Raw genomic sequence first — 16,926 nt, forward strand, 5'->3', positions numbered from 1 at the left:
ACTGGGCATATACAGCAGTATCACTGGACTTACACACCAGTACCACTGGAATTATACGCCAGTACCACTGGAATTATACGTCAGTATCACTGGAATTATACGCCAGTACCACTGGACATATACTGCAGTATCACTGGACATATACGGCAGTATCACTGGACTGGATTTATACGTCAGTACCACTGGATTTATACGGCAGTATTACTGGACATATACGGCAGTATCACTAGATTTATATGCCAGTACCACTGTACATATATGGCAGTATCACTGGAATTATATGGCAGTACCGCTGGAGATATACGGCAGCATCACTGGACTGGATTCATACGCCAGTACCACTGGATTTATACGGCTGTACCACTGGATTTATACGGCTTTACCACTGGACATATACGGCAGTATCACTGGAATTATATGGCAGTACCACTAGACATATATGGTAGTATCACTGGACAGGATTTATACGGCAGTACCACTGGAATTATACGGCAGTACCACTGGATATATATGGCAGTATCACTGTATTTATAAGGCAGTACCGCTGGACATATACGGCAGTATTACTGGACATATACGGCACTATTACTGGACATATACGGTAGTACCACTGGACATATACAGCAGCACAGGGACACCACCACTGGACTGATGCAGGACAACACAGCACCACTGCAATGGACTGGACTTATACAGCAGCTCTGAACATATGGCAGCAGAGGACACCACCACTGTGACTGGACTGATGCAGCACAAGACACTACCACTGTTCTGATGCAGGACAACACAGCACCACTGGACTGGACTTGTACAGCAGCACTGAACATATGGCAGCAGAGGACACTACCACTGTGACTGGACTGATGCAGCACAAGACACTACCACTGTTCTGATGCAGGACAACACAGCACCACTGGACTGGACTTGTACAGCAGCACTGAACATATGGCAGCAGAGGACACCACCACTGTGACTAGACTGATGCAGCACAAGACGCTACCACTGTACTGATGCAGGACACTGAGGACGGAGACACGTACTCTCACTACACTCTCCAATGCCGGAGTGAAAATGGCGGCAACGCATGGCTCCTTACATGTTATCCAAACCCGACAGCGGGATGGTGCTGTCTTGCCTCGTTCTGGTTTCTGAGTCAGGCGGGAAACCCGAACATGACTCGGATCCGGGCTCGGGTAGTGAAGTCCGGTAGGGATCGGTTCTCAGAGAACCGATCCCGCTCATCTCTAGTTTAGGGGAAACACAGGCATATCATGGGCGTTTTTAGGGCGTGTATCTGATGACTATATAATCAAATTCGCAAGGATAAATCTCACCGAGTGTACACACCTTTAGCATAGTCGCATGTTCTGAGCATGCAAAGGACCAATATAGGCAAGAAAAGCTCTGCAGATGGGAATAGATCCAGCTCTGCATCAGTCCCATTATGGAATAAATGGATAATACTCTAAAACATTATCCTCCAGAAAGATTCAATTACTCACAGATCATGCAGATAATTAGTGCATCTGACTTGATTGAGGACCCAAACGACAATGTGCACAGCAGCCAAGTATAAGAATGGTTTTGGAGAGTGTCTATTTAATTAAAGCTTTTCTTAAACTGGTTGTTTTCTTATTTCCATTTTTTCCAAGTGTCCCAATTCAGGTGGAGAACAGGAACCGTGTGCACCATTGACAGTTAATGGGCTTTAGGAAGGGTGGGGAGCTGAGAAAAATACTGTGTGGCCACCCAACTGTGCTGTAGCCACTTTCCTCATCATGGCCAGATCCCAGCTTCCCAAGGATGGGAGCTATGGAAATGGTGTTATGGGGCGATCCATGCAGTAAGATATTTATTATCCGGCCTCCCTTCAGGCATACTTAAACGTCACATGGCAGGATGCTGCTAAAGAAGAGCCAAGAGGAGCGAAAACAAAAACTATAGGGGCTGGGGGTTGGAGGGCACTGAATGAAACCCATGAGTGGGGGAACAGCGGAGAGTAAGAGAGGCCATATTAAGGAAGGAAAGGAGGCGGAGCCTGTTGACTAATGATGTTGTGACATTACCTGAAGCACTTCTTGATCTGTTAAAAGCCAACGGAATGGTTTCTCTGCCCTCCTTGAAGCTCCCCCAGCTGGTGCTCACATACTGTCTTGATACATCTCAGTCTGCTTCATACTCCACAGCTCTAGCTGACAACTTGCATTAAAATCTCAGATCTGAGACATAACTGACAGCAAGTAATAAAATTTGGACAGTGAGTCTTCAACTTACTGATAACATATTAGAAATATAAATTATGTTATGATCGGCAGTTTTTAAAAGGAAATTTGGCCATTCCTATTGCAAGCTGCTCTGAACTCCCCTGTGGGAAATTGCTTCAATACTACTATGGTAAGTAACCAACATAACCATCCAGTTTCATGGTGATATAGTTATAGCTATCTCTCATCTCTGAAACTACTTTTCAAGCATTCTCTATACGTATTTTTCTTCTCCCGTAACCTACCAGCTGTCCAAGCCTAAATTTCAATTTGTGCCACCTTAAGCTATTTTTGCTGAAATCCACCTCACACACCAAACGTTACCACATCTCATACACCCGTTGTATAAAATTGAAATGGTCATTGTTTTTTATGGTTAAGAAAAGAAAGTATATGACACAAGTAATAACTGATTTATGACACCTAGGCCTGGCCCTCAGGAGGAGTTGTATCAAACCCTCAAAAGAGTAGAAAGGAAAAAGTTGCCCATATCAACCAATCAGCATCTGAATATCATTTACAGTATCAAGTACATTATATAAAAGGTTGTGATGGGCACCTTCCCCACCTGTCCTATGTAGAAGATTTGACACAGCTCCCCCTTAGTGGCCTCTCCATAAAGTGGGGATTGACCCTATTGTGCTTTACAGCATGGAAAGACTGCCCATCTGGCAATTCTACCAAATGCCAGAAAGACAGATGGCCAGATGAGCCGGTCCGCCTGTGTTTACTTTACACCTGAACGAGAATCTCCGATACCTGCTGGCCTGCTCAGCCGGTATGCCTAGATGACACGTCACGATAGCACGCCCCACCCATGATATGAGACACGCCCCCATGACATGTGGTAATACCACAGTGACACATGACCATGCCCTTTTCCAGTGCATGAAGAAGGTCAAACTTTTCCACCACTGCCTTACAGCAAATGAGCCCTCCCCAGCTAATTTATCTGGTAAAACTCTGGTTAGCTGCTGCGTAGTCATTACAGGCAAAGACAAGCAAAATCTAATTAGTGAGTCATCCTGTAATGGGAATATAAAGTAGGGATGAGCGGGTTCGGTTCCCTGAGAACCAAACCCTACCGGACTTCACGCTCCGAGCCCGGATCCGAGTCAGGCTCAGGTTTTCCCGCCTGACTCAGAAACCAGAGGCAAAACGTCATCATCCCGCTGTCAGATTTTCGCGGGGTTTGGATTCCATATAAGGAGTAGGACCCGAGCGTCGCCGCCATTTTCACTCCGGGCATTGGAGAGTGTAGAGAGAGGACGTGTCTCCGTTCTCTCAGTGTCCTCAGTGTCCGTGTCTTGTGCTGAATCTTTCCAGTCACAGTGATTGTGTCCTCTGCTGCCATATGTCCAGTGTTGTCCAGTGGTGCTGTGTTGTGCTGCATCAGTTCAGTGGTGGTGTGTTGTGCTGCATCAGTCACAGTGGTGGTGTCCTCTGCTGCCATTTGCCCAGTGCTGCTGTATAATATATTAATAAGTCCCTTAAAGTTTTGCAGTGTTGTCCTGCATCAGACCAGTGGTAGAGTCCTGTGCATCAGTCAGTCAGTCAGTCAGTCAGTCAGTCAGTCAAGTGACCATTCACAGTGGTGTCCTCTGCTGCCATATGACCAGTGCTGCTGTATAATAGATTAATAAGACCCTTAAAGTGTTGCTGTGTTGTCCTGCATCAGACCAGTGGTACTGTCCTGTGCATCAGCCAGTCCAGTGACCTGTCACAGTAGTGTCCTCTGCTGCCATATGTCCAGTGCTGCTGTATAAATCCAGTCCATTGCAGTGGTGCTGTGTTGTCCTGAATCAGTCCAGTGGTGCTGCCATATAAGTTCAGTGGTGCTGTCCTGTGCTGTATATTATTTACTCCAAATAAAGGAGTTAAGGGGTTAATAATATTGAAATAATTTTTACAGGGTTTGCCCTGTGAGGTGTAGGGGTACGCTCTCCTGTGCCGCATATGGGGGGTCATTCCGAGTTGATCGTAGCTGTGCAAAATTTTGCACAGCTACGATCAACTTTCCCAGCACGGGGCTAGTCCGCCCCGCATGTCAGTCCGGCCCCCCTCACAGAAGTGCAAAGGCATCGCACAGTGATGATGCCTTTGCACTTCAGGAGTAACTCCTGGCCAGCGCAACTTTAGCGAGCGGGCCGGGAGCTACTCCTCGCTTCCTGGCCCACAGCGGCTGCGTATGACGTCACACAGCTGCTGTGGCCCGCCCCCCGTTTGGTCTGGCCACGCCGGCGCATGCGCAGCAGGGACCTGTTCGCTCTGCTGCGTGAAAACGCAGCGAGCGAACGGGTCAGAATGACCCCCTTGTGTTATATAGCTCCAGAAAAATAATAGAGAACTAAAATTTGGAGGATAAAATAGGGAAAGATCAAGTACCACTTCCTCCTAGTGCTGAAGCTGCTGCCACTAGTCATGACATAGATGATGAAATGCCATCAACGTCGTCTGCCAAGGCCGATGCCCAATGTGATAGTAGAGAGCATGTAAAATCCAAAAAGCAAAAGTTCAGTAAAAAGACCCAAAAAAATAAATTTAAATGGTCCGAGGAGAAACGTAAACTTGCCAATATGCCATTTACAACACAGAGTGGCAAGGAACGGCTAAGGCCCTGACCTATGTTCATGACTAGTGGTTAAACTTCACATGACGATGGAAGCCCTCATCCTCCTGCTAGAAAAATGAGAAGAGTTAAGTTGTTAAGAGCACAGCAAAGAACTGTGCGTTCTAAGATGGTATCACAAATCCCCAAGGAGAGTCCAAGTGTGTCGGTGGTTGCGATGCCTGATCTTCCCAACACTGGACCGGAAGAGGTGGCTCTTTCCATCATTTGCACGCCCCCTGCAAGTGCTGGAAGGAGCATCCACAGTCCAGTTCCTGATATTCAAATTGAAGATGTCACTGTTGAAGTACACCAGGATGAGGATATGGGTGTTGCTGGCGCTGAGGAGGAAGTTGACGATGAGGATTCTGATGGTGATGTGGTTTGTTTAAGTCAGGCACCCGGGGAGACACCTGTTGTCCGTGGGATGAAGAAGCCCATTGTGATGCCTCTACAAAATACCAAAAAAGCCACCTCTTCGGTGTGGACTTATTTCACCACAAATCCGGACAACAGGTGTCAAGCCATGTGTTGCCTCTGTCAATCTGTAATAAGTAGCGGTAAGGACGTTAACAACCTAGGAACATCCTCCCTTATACGTCACCTGCTGCGCATTCATCAGAAGTCAGTGTCAAGTAGTGAAACTTTGGGTAAGAGCGTAAGCAGTCCACTGGCACCTAAATCTTTTCTTCCTCCTGTACCCAAGGTCCTGCAAGCCTCACCACCAACTCCCTCAACGTCAACTTCCTTTTCAGCCGTGACTGTCAGTAGTCCTGCAGGCCATGTCCCTGGCAAGACTGACGAGTCCTCTCCTAACCGGGATTCCTCGGGAGGATCCTTGAGTGGTACGCCTACTGCTGCTGCTGTTGTTGTTGCTGCTGGGAGTTGATCATCATCTCAGAGTGGAAGTCGGAAGATCACTTATACTACTTCAACTAAGCAATTGACTGTCCAACAGTCCTTTGTGAGGAAGATGAAATATGACAGCAGTCATCCTGTTGCAAAGCGGATAACTGAGGCCTTGACACTTTTGTTGGTGTTAGACATGCGTCCGGTATCCGCCATTAGTGCAGTGGGATTTAGACAATTGATGGAGGTATTGTGTCCCCGGTACCAAATCCCATCTAGATTCTGAGAATGTACAGAGATGTCAGAAAAAGTGTCGCCAGTGTCCTAAAAAATGCGGTTGTATCCAGTGTCCACTTAACCATGGACATGCGGACAAGTGTAACAGGGCAGACTAAGGACTATATGACTGTGACAGCCCACTTGGTAGATATATTGCCTCCCACAGCAACAACAGCAGCAGTGGCACCAATAGCAGCCTCTCGCAAATCCAAACTCATTTCTAGGCAGGCTACGCTGTGTATCACCATTTTCCGTAAGAGGCACACCGCTGACAACCTCTTACGGAAACTGAGGGCCATCATCGCACATTGGCTTACCCCACTTAGACTCTCCTGGGGATTTGTGATATCGGATAACGCCACCAATTTTGTGCGTGCATTACAACTGGGCAAATTCCAGCACGTCCCATGTTTTGCACATACGTGACACTACCAGATGGGCCAGGTGGTTGTATTGCTTAGCTTAGTCATACAGCAACCTCGGTGCACCTCTTTTTCTTCTTTGCTTCATGTGCTGTTTGGGGCCTTTTTTTTTATATCTGCCCTCCTGTCTGCCACTGCAGTGCCACTCCTAGATGGGCCTGTCACTTGGCTTAGTCATACAGCTACCTCATTGCACCTCTTCTGCATCTTTGCATGAGGTGCTGTTTGGGGCCTAGTTTTTGAAAAGTGCCATCCTATCTGACAATGCAGTGCCATTCCTAGATGGGCCAGGTGTTTGTGCCGCACACTTGTGTCGCTTGGCTTAGTGATACAGCAGCCTCGGTGCACCTTTTTTCTTCTTTGCATGATGTGCTGTTTGGGGCCTTTTTTTTAAATCTGTCCTCCTGTCTGACACTGCAGTGCCATTCCTAGATGGGCCAGGTGTTTGTGCCGCACACTTGTGTCGCTTGGCTTAGTGATACAGCAGCCTCGGTGCACCTTTTTTCTTCTTTGCATGATGTGCTGTTTGGGGCCTTTTTTTTATATCTGTCCTCCTGTCTGACACTGCAGTGCCACTCCTAGATGGGCCAGGTGTTTGTGCCACACACTTGTGTCATTTAGCTTAGTCATATAGCCACATCGGTGCAACCTTTTGGCCTAAAAACACTATTGTGAGGTGTGAGGTGTTCAGAATAGACTGGAAATGAGTGGAAATGAATGTTATTGATGTTAATAATACCGTAGGATCAAAATTACCCCCAAATTCTGTGATTTTAGCCGTTTTTATGTTTTTTAAAAAATCATCCAGATCCAAAACCAAAATACGAAAGGGTGGTTTTGGCAAAACCAAGCCAAAACCTAAACATGAAAGTGGAATTAGAACCAAAACCAAAACACAAAACACTAAAAGTGCCAGCCGCACATCTCTAATATAAAGCAGTTTAAACTATAATACAGCATATAACTGCATAAAGCCATATTTTTATTTTTTATATGCAAAGGGACAATGATGATTTTGCACTAGGCTAATAAATTTATGGAGGTCACAGTCATCTTCCGATGCACAAGCAGATTCAGATGTTCCGGGTTCGGCCAGTAATTGTTTAAAAGTTCTTTTGCATTTGAGAAATAATTCAGCAAATACCCAGTACTCTATTCCAGGGCTTTCAAAATTCTCTGTTACTGCTTTATTCATATATAAATAAGTCTAATGGACATAAACTTATAAACCTTTACAAATAATTGGTGGAAACACAATATGGATAGGGTTGAGCTCAGTTTTTGGCCCTTCTGTATACCTCTGAGTAAATTTACTAAGGATTGATATTGCCATCTATTGCAACCCTATGGACCCTGTTGTCAAATTGCTGTCTAAAAATGCTGTATTTGCTAACCATTAGAATTGAGCATCAAAAGAGGTCAGATGGCAATGATCATCATATTATAAGGCCAATTTATTGTATATTTGTGGCTTAATCTCAGAAAACAGCCACAACTTCTGCAGATCTCTGTGCTGCTGTAGATAGGAAACAAATGCTTGTAAAAGGTGTAATGTTTATAAAAGGGGTGCTACCTGGTGTAATGTGTATAAGGCTCTACGTGGCATATGGTTTATAAGGGGCTATACCTGGTGTAATGTGTATAAGGGGCTCTCCTTTACTGTGGCGTAATGTGTGTAAGGGGCTCTACTGGGCGTAATGTGTGTAAAAGGGGCTCTACCTGCTGTAATGTGTATAAGGGGCTCTACCTGGTGTAACATATATAAGAGGGTCTCTACCTGGAGTAATGTGCAAAAGAGGCTCTACCTGGCATAATGTATATAAGAGTCTCTACCTGGTGTAATGTGTGTAAAGGGCTCTGCTCTACTGTGGTGTAATGTGTGTAAGGGGCTCTAACATGACATAATGTTTATAAGGGGTACTACTTTGTGGTGTAATGTGACTGATGGACACTACTGCACAGTGCAATGTGAATTGGTACTATTCTGTGGCCACGCCCCTTCCCCATGAATTCACGCCCATATATGTTTGCGCCCTGTCCCTATTTTGAATTTGGGGTGGTGCCAAAGAAAATTTTGCCCTGGGCGCCACAAAGCCCTGACCACTCTATACAAGCACTCTCCATCAGGAGTTCGGAGCTTCTATGCTACTCTACAGTGAGCTGCTTCTCTCCAGTTATTAATACAGAAATTGGTTCTATGAGTTTGTGCCCATCTTTTTGTTCACCCTAATAAAGGGCCCCATACACTAGAACGATAACGCCCGATTTCATCCAATTTCGGGCATTCGGGCCGATATATCGGGTGAAATCGGGCATTTTGGAGGTGTTTCCGTTCCTATCCGATCCAATGCACGTTACCGTGTGGGTCGGATCAGCTTCCCTAGATCGTTAGTGCTGCACTCATGATATGTTGGTTCCTGCAGGCATGGCTGGGATCGCATACGATATATTGCATGCAAAATTTACCAAATCGTATGGAGTTCAAGGAAAATCGCCTCCGACTTCAGCCTCAGGACATATCGTTGTAGTGTATGGGGCCCACTAAGATCCAAACTGGCAATTACCTTACCAGTTATATATTCACAATACATTGATAACTACAGACTACTTTTTGCATTCCTCTTATTTCAACACTATTGATATTGTTGTTACCATTTTAAGCTCATGTTAATTATCACTGTAGCAATACCTAGCTGCTGAATATTACACTACAGGTTGAGTATCCCTTATCCAAAACGCTTGGGACCAGAGGTATTTTGGATATCGGATTTTTCCGTATTTTGGAATAATTGCATACCATAATGATATATCATGGCGATGGGACCCAAGTCTAAGCACAGAATGCATTTATGTTACATATACACCTTATACACACAGCCTGAAGGTTATTTTAGCCAATATTTTTAATAACTTTGTGCATTAAACAAAGTGTGTGTACATTCACACAATTCATTTATGTTTCATATACACCTTATACACACAGCCTGAAGGTCATTTAATACAATATTTTTAATAACTTTGTGTATTAAACAAAGTTTGAGTACATTGAGCCACAGAAAACAAAGATTTCAGTATCTCACTCTCACTCAAAAAAGTCCGTATTTCGGAATATTCCGTATTTCGGAATATTTGGATATGGGATACTCAACCTGTATTATTATTATTATTATTATTATTATTATTATTATTGTGCTTTTTAACCTTTGGAGCTTAGATTAACTATCGTTATTAATTTGTAGAATTATATATATTTTTTTACTTTATGATATTGTGTTACTATTACTTAACTCTAGGCCTGATTCAAATTTGGAAGTAAAGCAAAAAAGCAAATAACTTTGTATCTGGTGAACTGGAAAGTATGGTAAACATACTGACATTTTGCTGGACAATTAACCTCAGACTCACGCTGTGATTCAGAGAAAAACAAACTCTGTACTCTTTGTCGCTTACTTCAGTAAGACTAATTGTGCTTCCTTTACAAAACATACATCTCAGTGATCCTGCTCAGTTGTGCAGGGAGGGAGTCTTTTCTAGCCTACAGGAAGAGCCAGTTCCTCTTATTCTTACATTCTAGGTATTGTACTCATCCTGCAGCTGTTCTCAGTACTGTTACTAAGAGCTATATACAGTAATATATACTGTACTGTACTTGCAAAAAGAATGAACCCATGTTAAGTGTTAACAGTCCCAACAAATAATTAATAAAATTACCCTTTTTTAGCATTAATAGCATGCACAGGAATTATTTGTGGGTATAGTGGCATAGTTACTGACTTGCAGTGCTAGGACATGAGGTTTCCATCTGCCGCGTACTAATTGCCATTAGACCCATTAGTACAATAGCTTATATCACCGACTCTGTAACTGTCCGCCAGCCCTAGGCAGGCTCAAATGCCCCTAGGCATCCCAAATGCCCTAGGCAATTGCCTAGCTTGCCTATGCCTAGAACCAGCTCTGCTGTGTTTAAAAGGGGTGTGGTATGTTAGACAGAATAGACTTAGGTCGACAGTGTCTAGGTCGACAGTAAGTAGGTCGACGTGGTTTCTAGGTTGACAGGGACTCTAGGTCGACATGTACTAGGTCGACATGAAAAAAGGTCAACATGAGTTTTTTTTACATTTTTTTGGTGACGTTTTCTTTGTAGAGTGACGGGAAACCCAAATTAGTGCACTGTGTACCCTCACATAGCTCGCTTCGCTCACCATGCTTCGGGCAAGGTGCCTTGCTCTGCTACCGCTGCGATCGGCACAGGTTACCATTCCCAATTGTAGTCCACGTAGATCGTAAAGTATGAAAAGGTAAAAAAATATATATTAAAAAACAAACAAACTCATGTCGACCTTTTGTCATGTCGACTTAGTACATGTCGACCTAGAGTCCCTGTTGACCTAGAAATCATGTCGACCTACTTACTGTCGACCAATAGTGGTCGACCTAGACACTGTCGACCTAGAGATCGGATCCCGTTTAGAAGGGTTTTCTTTGGATGCTGCAGTTTCAACAGTTCAAACACATACCGGTAGACTAACCAGCTTCTGGTTAAATTGCCCAGTGACTTGTGTGGCTTCAGTAGGGAAATTCAATTTTAACCACTACAATTTCAAGGTACTAATTGTTCGAGTAAAGGCCTCTGATTGTATTCTGTATATGCTGGCGACCTCTGATTGTATTTTGTATATGCTGGCTTTAAAGCACATCTAGGATAATAACATTAATAAATTTGCCACTGCAGAAGGGCAGTCATTAAGGGAAATTCTGACTCCTACTATGTTCTCACATAGGCAGATTCTATTCCTGCTGGTTGTGTTGCATAGCTATTACGTCTCATGTCACCATCATGGGACAGTGATGGAGGGAGTTTAGGTTCTCATGACCTAATCACGCTAAAAGATTCTTGTCTATTTAGAGAATATGAGTGAAAGATAAAGTATATTATGTTCTGTTCTTCAATTTCTCTTGATGGTGTAATATGTGCAAGCAAACTATGTATGGTATTGCTGGAATAACTGCTCCATGGTGTTTTTTTTTTAAATCTTCCTTAGACATAAAAATAGATTTTGTTATTTTGCTATTTATACAGCTTGTATTTGCCAAATTCTCAGATATGCCAATGTACAGGTCATCTCTAAATATTCACATATCAAATGTCTTTTTCTCTAAGTTTCTAAAGTGTTGCTCTGCAAAAAAATAACTGAAAAAAGGAAGTCCAGGAACTACCCAGTCTTCAAACTTAAATATCCCAACAGTCTGAAGACAACATTGATTCACAACAGCTCTGATTAGCAGAGAAAACAATTGCAGTCCAGCAGTGTTCAGGAAGTTTTGCTCGTTGACGAAGAATAGAACCAGCGTCAGCACAGGATGCATGCTGAACGTCTCCTAGAGTAAGGAAGGATATTTTCCCAATGACATACCTTCTTTAAAGCCACTTCTTAAATGCATTCAGCATAGTATGAAGCTTTACAATTCTGTCTTGAACGGGAAGGTAGGCAGCAACAAAGGAGCAAGAGGAGAACGGAGAAGAATGGTGGTATCAGTATTAGGACTTGTCCTTTTGGCCTCCTCTCTACCTTTATCCAATGGAGTACTTGGAAAGGAGCAAAGTGCAGCACTGTGTTCAACAGACGCCTGTTATAGTGTCCACTTGCATAAGGAAACATTTAGTGAGGCACATGACAAGTGTGTTAACAGAGGAGGTAACCTGGTGACAATAAAAAGTGAAGAAGAAGCCGGATATGTCTACAATTTGCTTTGGAAGCTCACAAATACCACCATATATACTCATACTTTAAAGCTTTGGATTGGACTTCAGTTGAAGTCTTCATGTGTGATTACAGATAAAATTCTGAAGGGGTTTTCTTGGACCACTGGACCTCAGGGTGCAGAAGAAAGTCGATTCTCAAATTGGCTGGCTGAACCAAAAAAAACTTGCACCAAGAATAAGTGTGTGAGTATGATCCTGAAGATGAACTCTACTGATAATCATAAATGGACTGATATACAATGCTCAATGGCTGATGGTTATATCTGCAAGTTCAACTTCGAGGGCATGTGCTCAAGAGTGGTGCTTGCCGGCCCAGGATTTGTTGAATATGATACCCCTTTTAGTTTCAAAAGTTCCTCTTTGACTTTAGTACCTTATGGCTCAACTGCAATGGTGTCTTGTGGCCACAAAGCAGAACAAGATGGGCCAATGTTACTTTGTAAGAAAGAGGATGAGACTAATGTGTACCAATGGAGTAATCCTCGATTGGACAGGAGATCTTTTGGACCTTTTTGTGCATCTGAGGAACTGGGCTGTAAGTACAATAATGGAGGTTGTGAGCATGACTGTGTTGAGTATCCACAAAACAGATCCCTCTCCTGTAAATGCAAAGATGGCTATGTGCTAGCATCTGACTTGGTGTCTTGTATTTACCCTGACCATTGCCAGCAGAGACCGTGTGAGCAGAACTGCATAAACCACCAGCAAGGCTTTGAATGCACATGTTCTTCTGGCTTTGTGCTAGCTGAAAACAAGGTAAACTGCATAGATGTTGATGAATGTGAGAAATGGCCTTGCAACCAGACATGCATCAATACTGTGGGTAGTTTCTTCTGCAAGTGTAACTCAGGCTTTGAACAGAAAGACTCTCAATGCATTGACATAGATGAATGTGTCCACTCTTCCTGCTCCCAGGGTTGCCTCAATAACCATGGGTCTTACATATGCTCCTGTAGTAATGGTTATGTCATTGATAGTGATAAGACCTCTTGCCTGGACGTGGATGAGTGCATTGACTCCCCCTGCGCAGAGTCCTGCCACAACACCCCAGGGAGCTATGTATGTTCCTGCCCAAAGGGATTTGTGCTATCTTCTGACCACATCTCCTGTGTCCAGGAATTGCAAAACTCCATCACATTTACCATTGGCCATATGAATATTGGTATGGAAACAAAAGACAGTGAGACTACTGGTGGAATCCAAACAGACAGCACCTACCAACCAACTGCATATTCTTTTATGGATGTGCCTATGCAAGGAGGGGGTAAAATAAAGTCTGCACCCTCCACTCCAATGTCCCCTGAAGGAGATAACTTCCTTGGCAATAGCTCTGTGGGTCAGGTACTGCATGGCAATGCAGATGGTCTAAGCAATATACTCTTAGTGAGTATAATATGCGCCTGTGTTGGGGTATTGTTACTCCTGGCTGTTGCGGCAGGGATTCTGTGCTACAGAAAGAGGAATGCAAAGAAAGAAGAGGTCGAGAAGCCACCCAGTGCAACTGATAACTACTGCTGGGTCCCAGAGCAATCAAATAACAAAACTGCAAACAATGACTATAGGTAACCTAACTCTTAACGTGAAAGTGCACTGCACCGATTTAGAGATATTCTAAGAAGAGTACCACTATTGCTACTGCTGCAACAACAGATACTGTATGTATATGCATGGGGACAAATTAGATTTCAACATCATTGTTTTCTTTTAGAATCCTTCGAGAATCAGTGATTCATTTTAACTTTTTCTTATGAGTTGTTAGATTTATTGAGTGCTTTTTCTTTTTGTTAAAGTGTACCGTTCACCTCCGCACAGCCACTTGGTAGCCTTTTAATTGACTAGGACAGTGGTTCTCAAATTGTGTGCCGGGGCATCCCGGTGGGGAGGCAGTCAATTGACCGTCTGTCGGGATCCCGGCGGTCAGGTTACAGACGCCGGAATCCCGACACCAGCTGAAATACCAGCGATCGGAGTCCTGACCGCCGGCTGGTTACCCCTCTTGGGTGGTGGTTCACGCCACCACCCGGAGGGGATAGAAACCTGTGCCAGGCCAGAAGCGTGGCAAGTGCAGCGAGCCCATGAGGTGACATGCTGCGCTTTTGCCGCCAGGATCCCGGCTGTCAGACTCCCGGCATCTTTCTCCTGACCGCCGAGATCTCGTACTGATCCCCCCTGGGGTTCCTCGGGACACTTGCAGTGGTGCCTTCGGTTGGTGGTCCAGTACCAATTAAAATTATTTATGGTCAATGTAATAGGCAAAACCAGAGCTGGTGGCTGCCAATTATAAATATGTGGACAAACACATCACCATATAACTAAACCTAAGGATGGCATAGAAACACAATTTACTTAATTGAATATCTTTCTAAGTTTTTCAATAAGAAAATTATGAAACTTAAGAAAATTGTAATAATCTAGGGCGCCGTGATTCAAAAAAGTTTCAGAGCCACTGGACTAGTAACAGTGACATCACTATTGCGAGGCACGTTGTGCCTCAAACCTCAATGATTACTTCTTGCTACTCAATAGATGGACAGTTTTTTCATGAATATTGCTTCATGGGCACACAATGGCTTCCTACTTTGTGTGTTCAGTAAGGGTACATGTGAATTTGAAATTTGGCTGTGTTTTTTTCTTTTACATTACCTGCAATGGCTGTGGTATTATATAAATCCCTATGTAAGTATCGAGACTTGGCTTGTGTTGTTTCTCTTCATACAGTAGTGATACTTTTAAGAATTAAGAACGTGAAATAAAATAGGACTCCAGTATGTATAGTTGACAACTAATTTAGTGAGACAGTCACGGGTTTTAAAGACTAGTCCTTGGTATTTTTGTCCCTGAAAATATTCCTGTTTTTCAGCATGCAGCTGCTGCAGACTAAAATGCCTTTTTCTGTGGCTTGCAAATTTTACAATCTATTCTCATTCAATGGGGCTGTAAAAGAATGTCTAATTAGTGTGATTATTTAAAGAACCATTAAATAAATAAAAAAGCTAAATTATAATAAAATTCAAAAATGTTTACATACTGTGAATTATAGGGTGGGTAAGGGGCTCATGGTCGACAGTGTCTAGGTTGACACCTATTGGTCGACATTGGCTAGGTCGACACTAGAAATAGGTCAACACAGCCATTAGGTCGACATGAAAAAAGGTCAACATGAGTTTTTCATGGTTTTTTGGTGTCGTTTTCTTCGTAAAGTGACCGGGAACCCCAATTAGTGCACCGGGTTCCCTCACATGCTTCGGGCAAGGTTAACGTTCAAATCGTAGTCCACATGGATCATAAAGTATGAAAAAGTAAAAAAAATATGTGAAAAACTCTACCTTTTTGCATGTTGACCTTGTTCATGTCGACCTAATGGTCATGTTAACCTATTTCTAGTGTCGACCTGTTCACTGTCGACCAATGGGTGCCAACTTAATGGGTGTCAACCTAAGTGGTGTCGACCCAGAGTCCAGATACCGTTTAAATCCACCATTCCACATTATGGGCCACATTAAAGAGCACATCCAATTACAGAGACTGTTGCAGAATGTATATTACGCCAGTTTGTGAATGATTTTCTGATTTCAGACATATGTATCTCGATGTGTGTACTGTTCTGCATTTGTTTGGAAACAGGATATTTTTGCATGCCCTTTTATGTAATTTGTGCACCATTTTCCGCCAATTCTGTATCAGTCCCATTGGGCGCATTTCCCAATGATTTTTTTTTCTATGCAAGGAAAATACTGCCTGATTTTCATTTAGTGCTCAAATATTAAAAAACCTTTGTTTTACCGCTGAGTTTTAATGGTTTATTCACGGCACTAATGAATCTTTGTATCATTACTGAGCCACTGGCAGGCTCGGACTGGCCCACAGGGTTACAGGGGAAACCACCGGTAGGCCCCACAGCCTGGGGGGCCCTCCTCCTCTAGGGATCAGGTTCTAGACTGTGCACTAACAAATCTTTGTATCATTACTGAGCCACTGGGGTAGAAGTTCTGATCAGCGAGAATTAAAGAAATCATTCTACACACCTGCATTGGCATAACAGCTACTGTGCGTGGGCCGACGGACATTGATGCGTCCTAGCGGACATCAACAGGGAGGGTAATTTTGTTATTAAAGCAGCCCCCATAGAAAACCTCCATGGGCTGCTATTGCAAACAAAAATGGGGGTGGGGGGGCTACTTCATGTTTGTGGGTACCCCCCCAAAAACATCAGATATTCTGCAAATATGAATTGATAAATAGGCACAGGCATGCGCAGCACATTTTATTAGGGGGCGCACCATCGGAGTGGTGTGTCTAGCACCGCCTTTTGGGTATGTCTAGCACCATCTATTGACGGTCAACACAATATAAACCACCATTGTAGCAATACTAATAATGCAGATACATTGTCAGATGTTGTGGTGTGCACCAAACAAACACCCCTGATGGCACTCACTGCAATTACACTACTGCTCCTCAGCCTGGGGGTAAATTTACTAAGGTGGGAGAGTTTTAGAACTGGTGATGTTGCCCATAGCAACCAACCAGATTATATCTATTATCTGCTGGAAGCAGCTAGATAAATGGTAAGTAGAATCTGATTGGTTGCCATGGGCGACATCACCAGTTCTAAAAATCTCCCACCTTAGTAAATTCACCCCCTGGTCTGGCTCCCCCTCTCTTTCCCCTGCAAGCTGCAGCAGCTTACTTACAAGTCAGTCACTCACTGACACTGACAGTCGCAGACTAGTACTGCTG

The 16,926-nt window shown here is 43.6% G+C and overlaps 1 protein-coding gene across 1 annotated transcript; it reads left to right on the top strand.

Annotated features, from left to right (window-relative positions):
- Positions 1-11,695: 11,695 nt before the first annotated feature.
- On the top strand, positions 11,696-15,968 carry LOC134910507 (complement component C1q receptor-like). The gene has a single exon (XM_063918612.1). It carries the CDS (start codon positions 11,875-11,877, stop codon positions 13,750-13,752), a length of 1,878 nt encoding a protein of 625 aa, XP_063774682.1. The 5' UTR covers positions 11,696-11,874; the 3' UTR covers positions 13,753-15,968.
- The last annotated feature ends 958 nt before the right edge of the window (positions 15,969-16,926 follow it).

Source organism: Pseudophryne corroboree, chromosome 4 (assembly GCF_028390025.1).
Source record: "Pseudophryne corroboree isolate aPseCor3 chromosome 4, aPseCor3.hap2, whole genome shotgun sequence".
NCBI classification, from domain to species: domain Eukaryota; kingdom Metazoa; phylum Chordata; class Amphibia; order Anura; family Myobatrachidae; genus Pseudophryne; species Pseudophryne corroboree.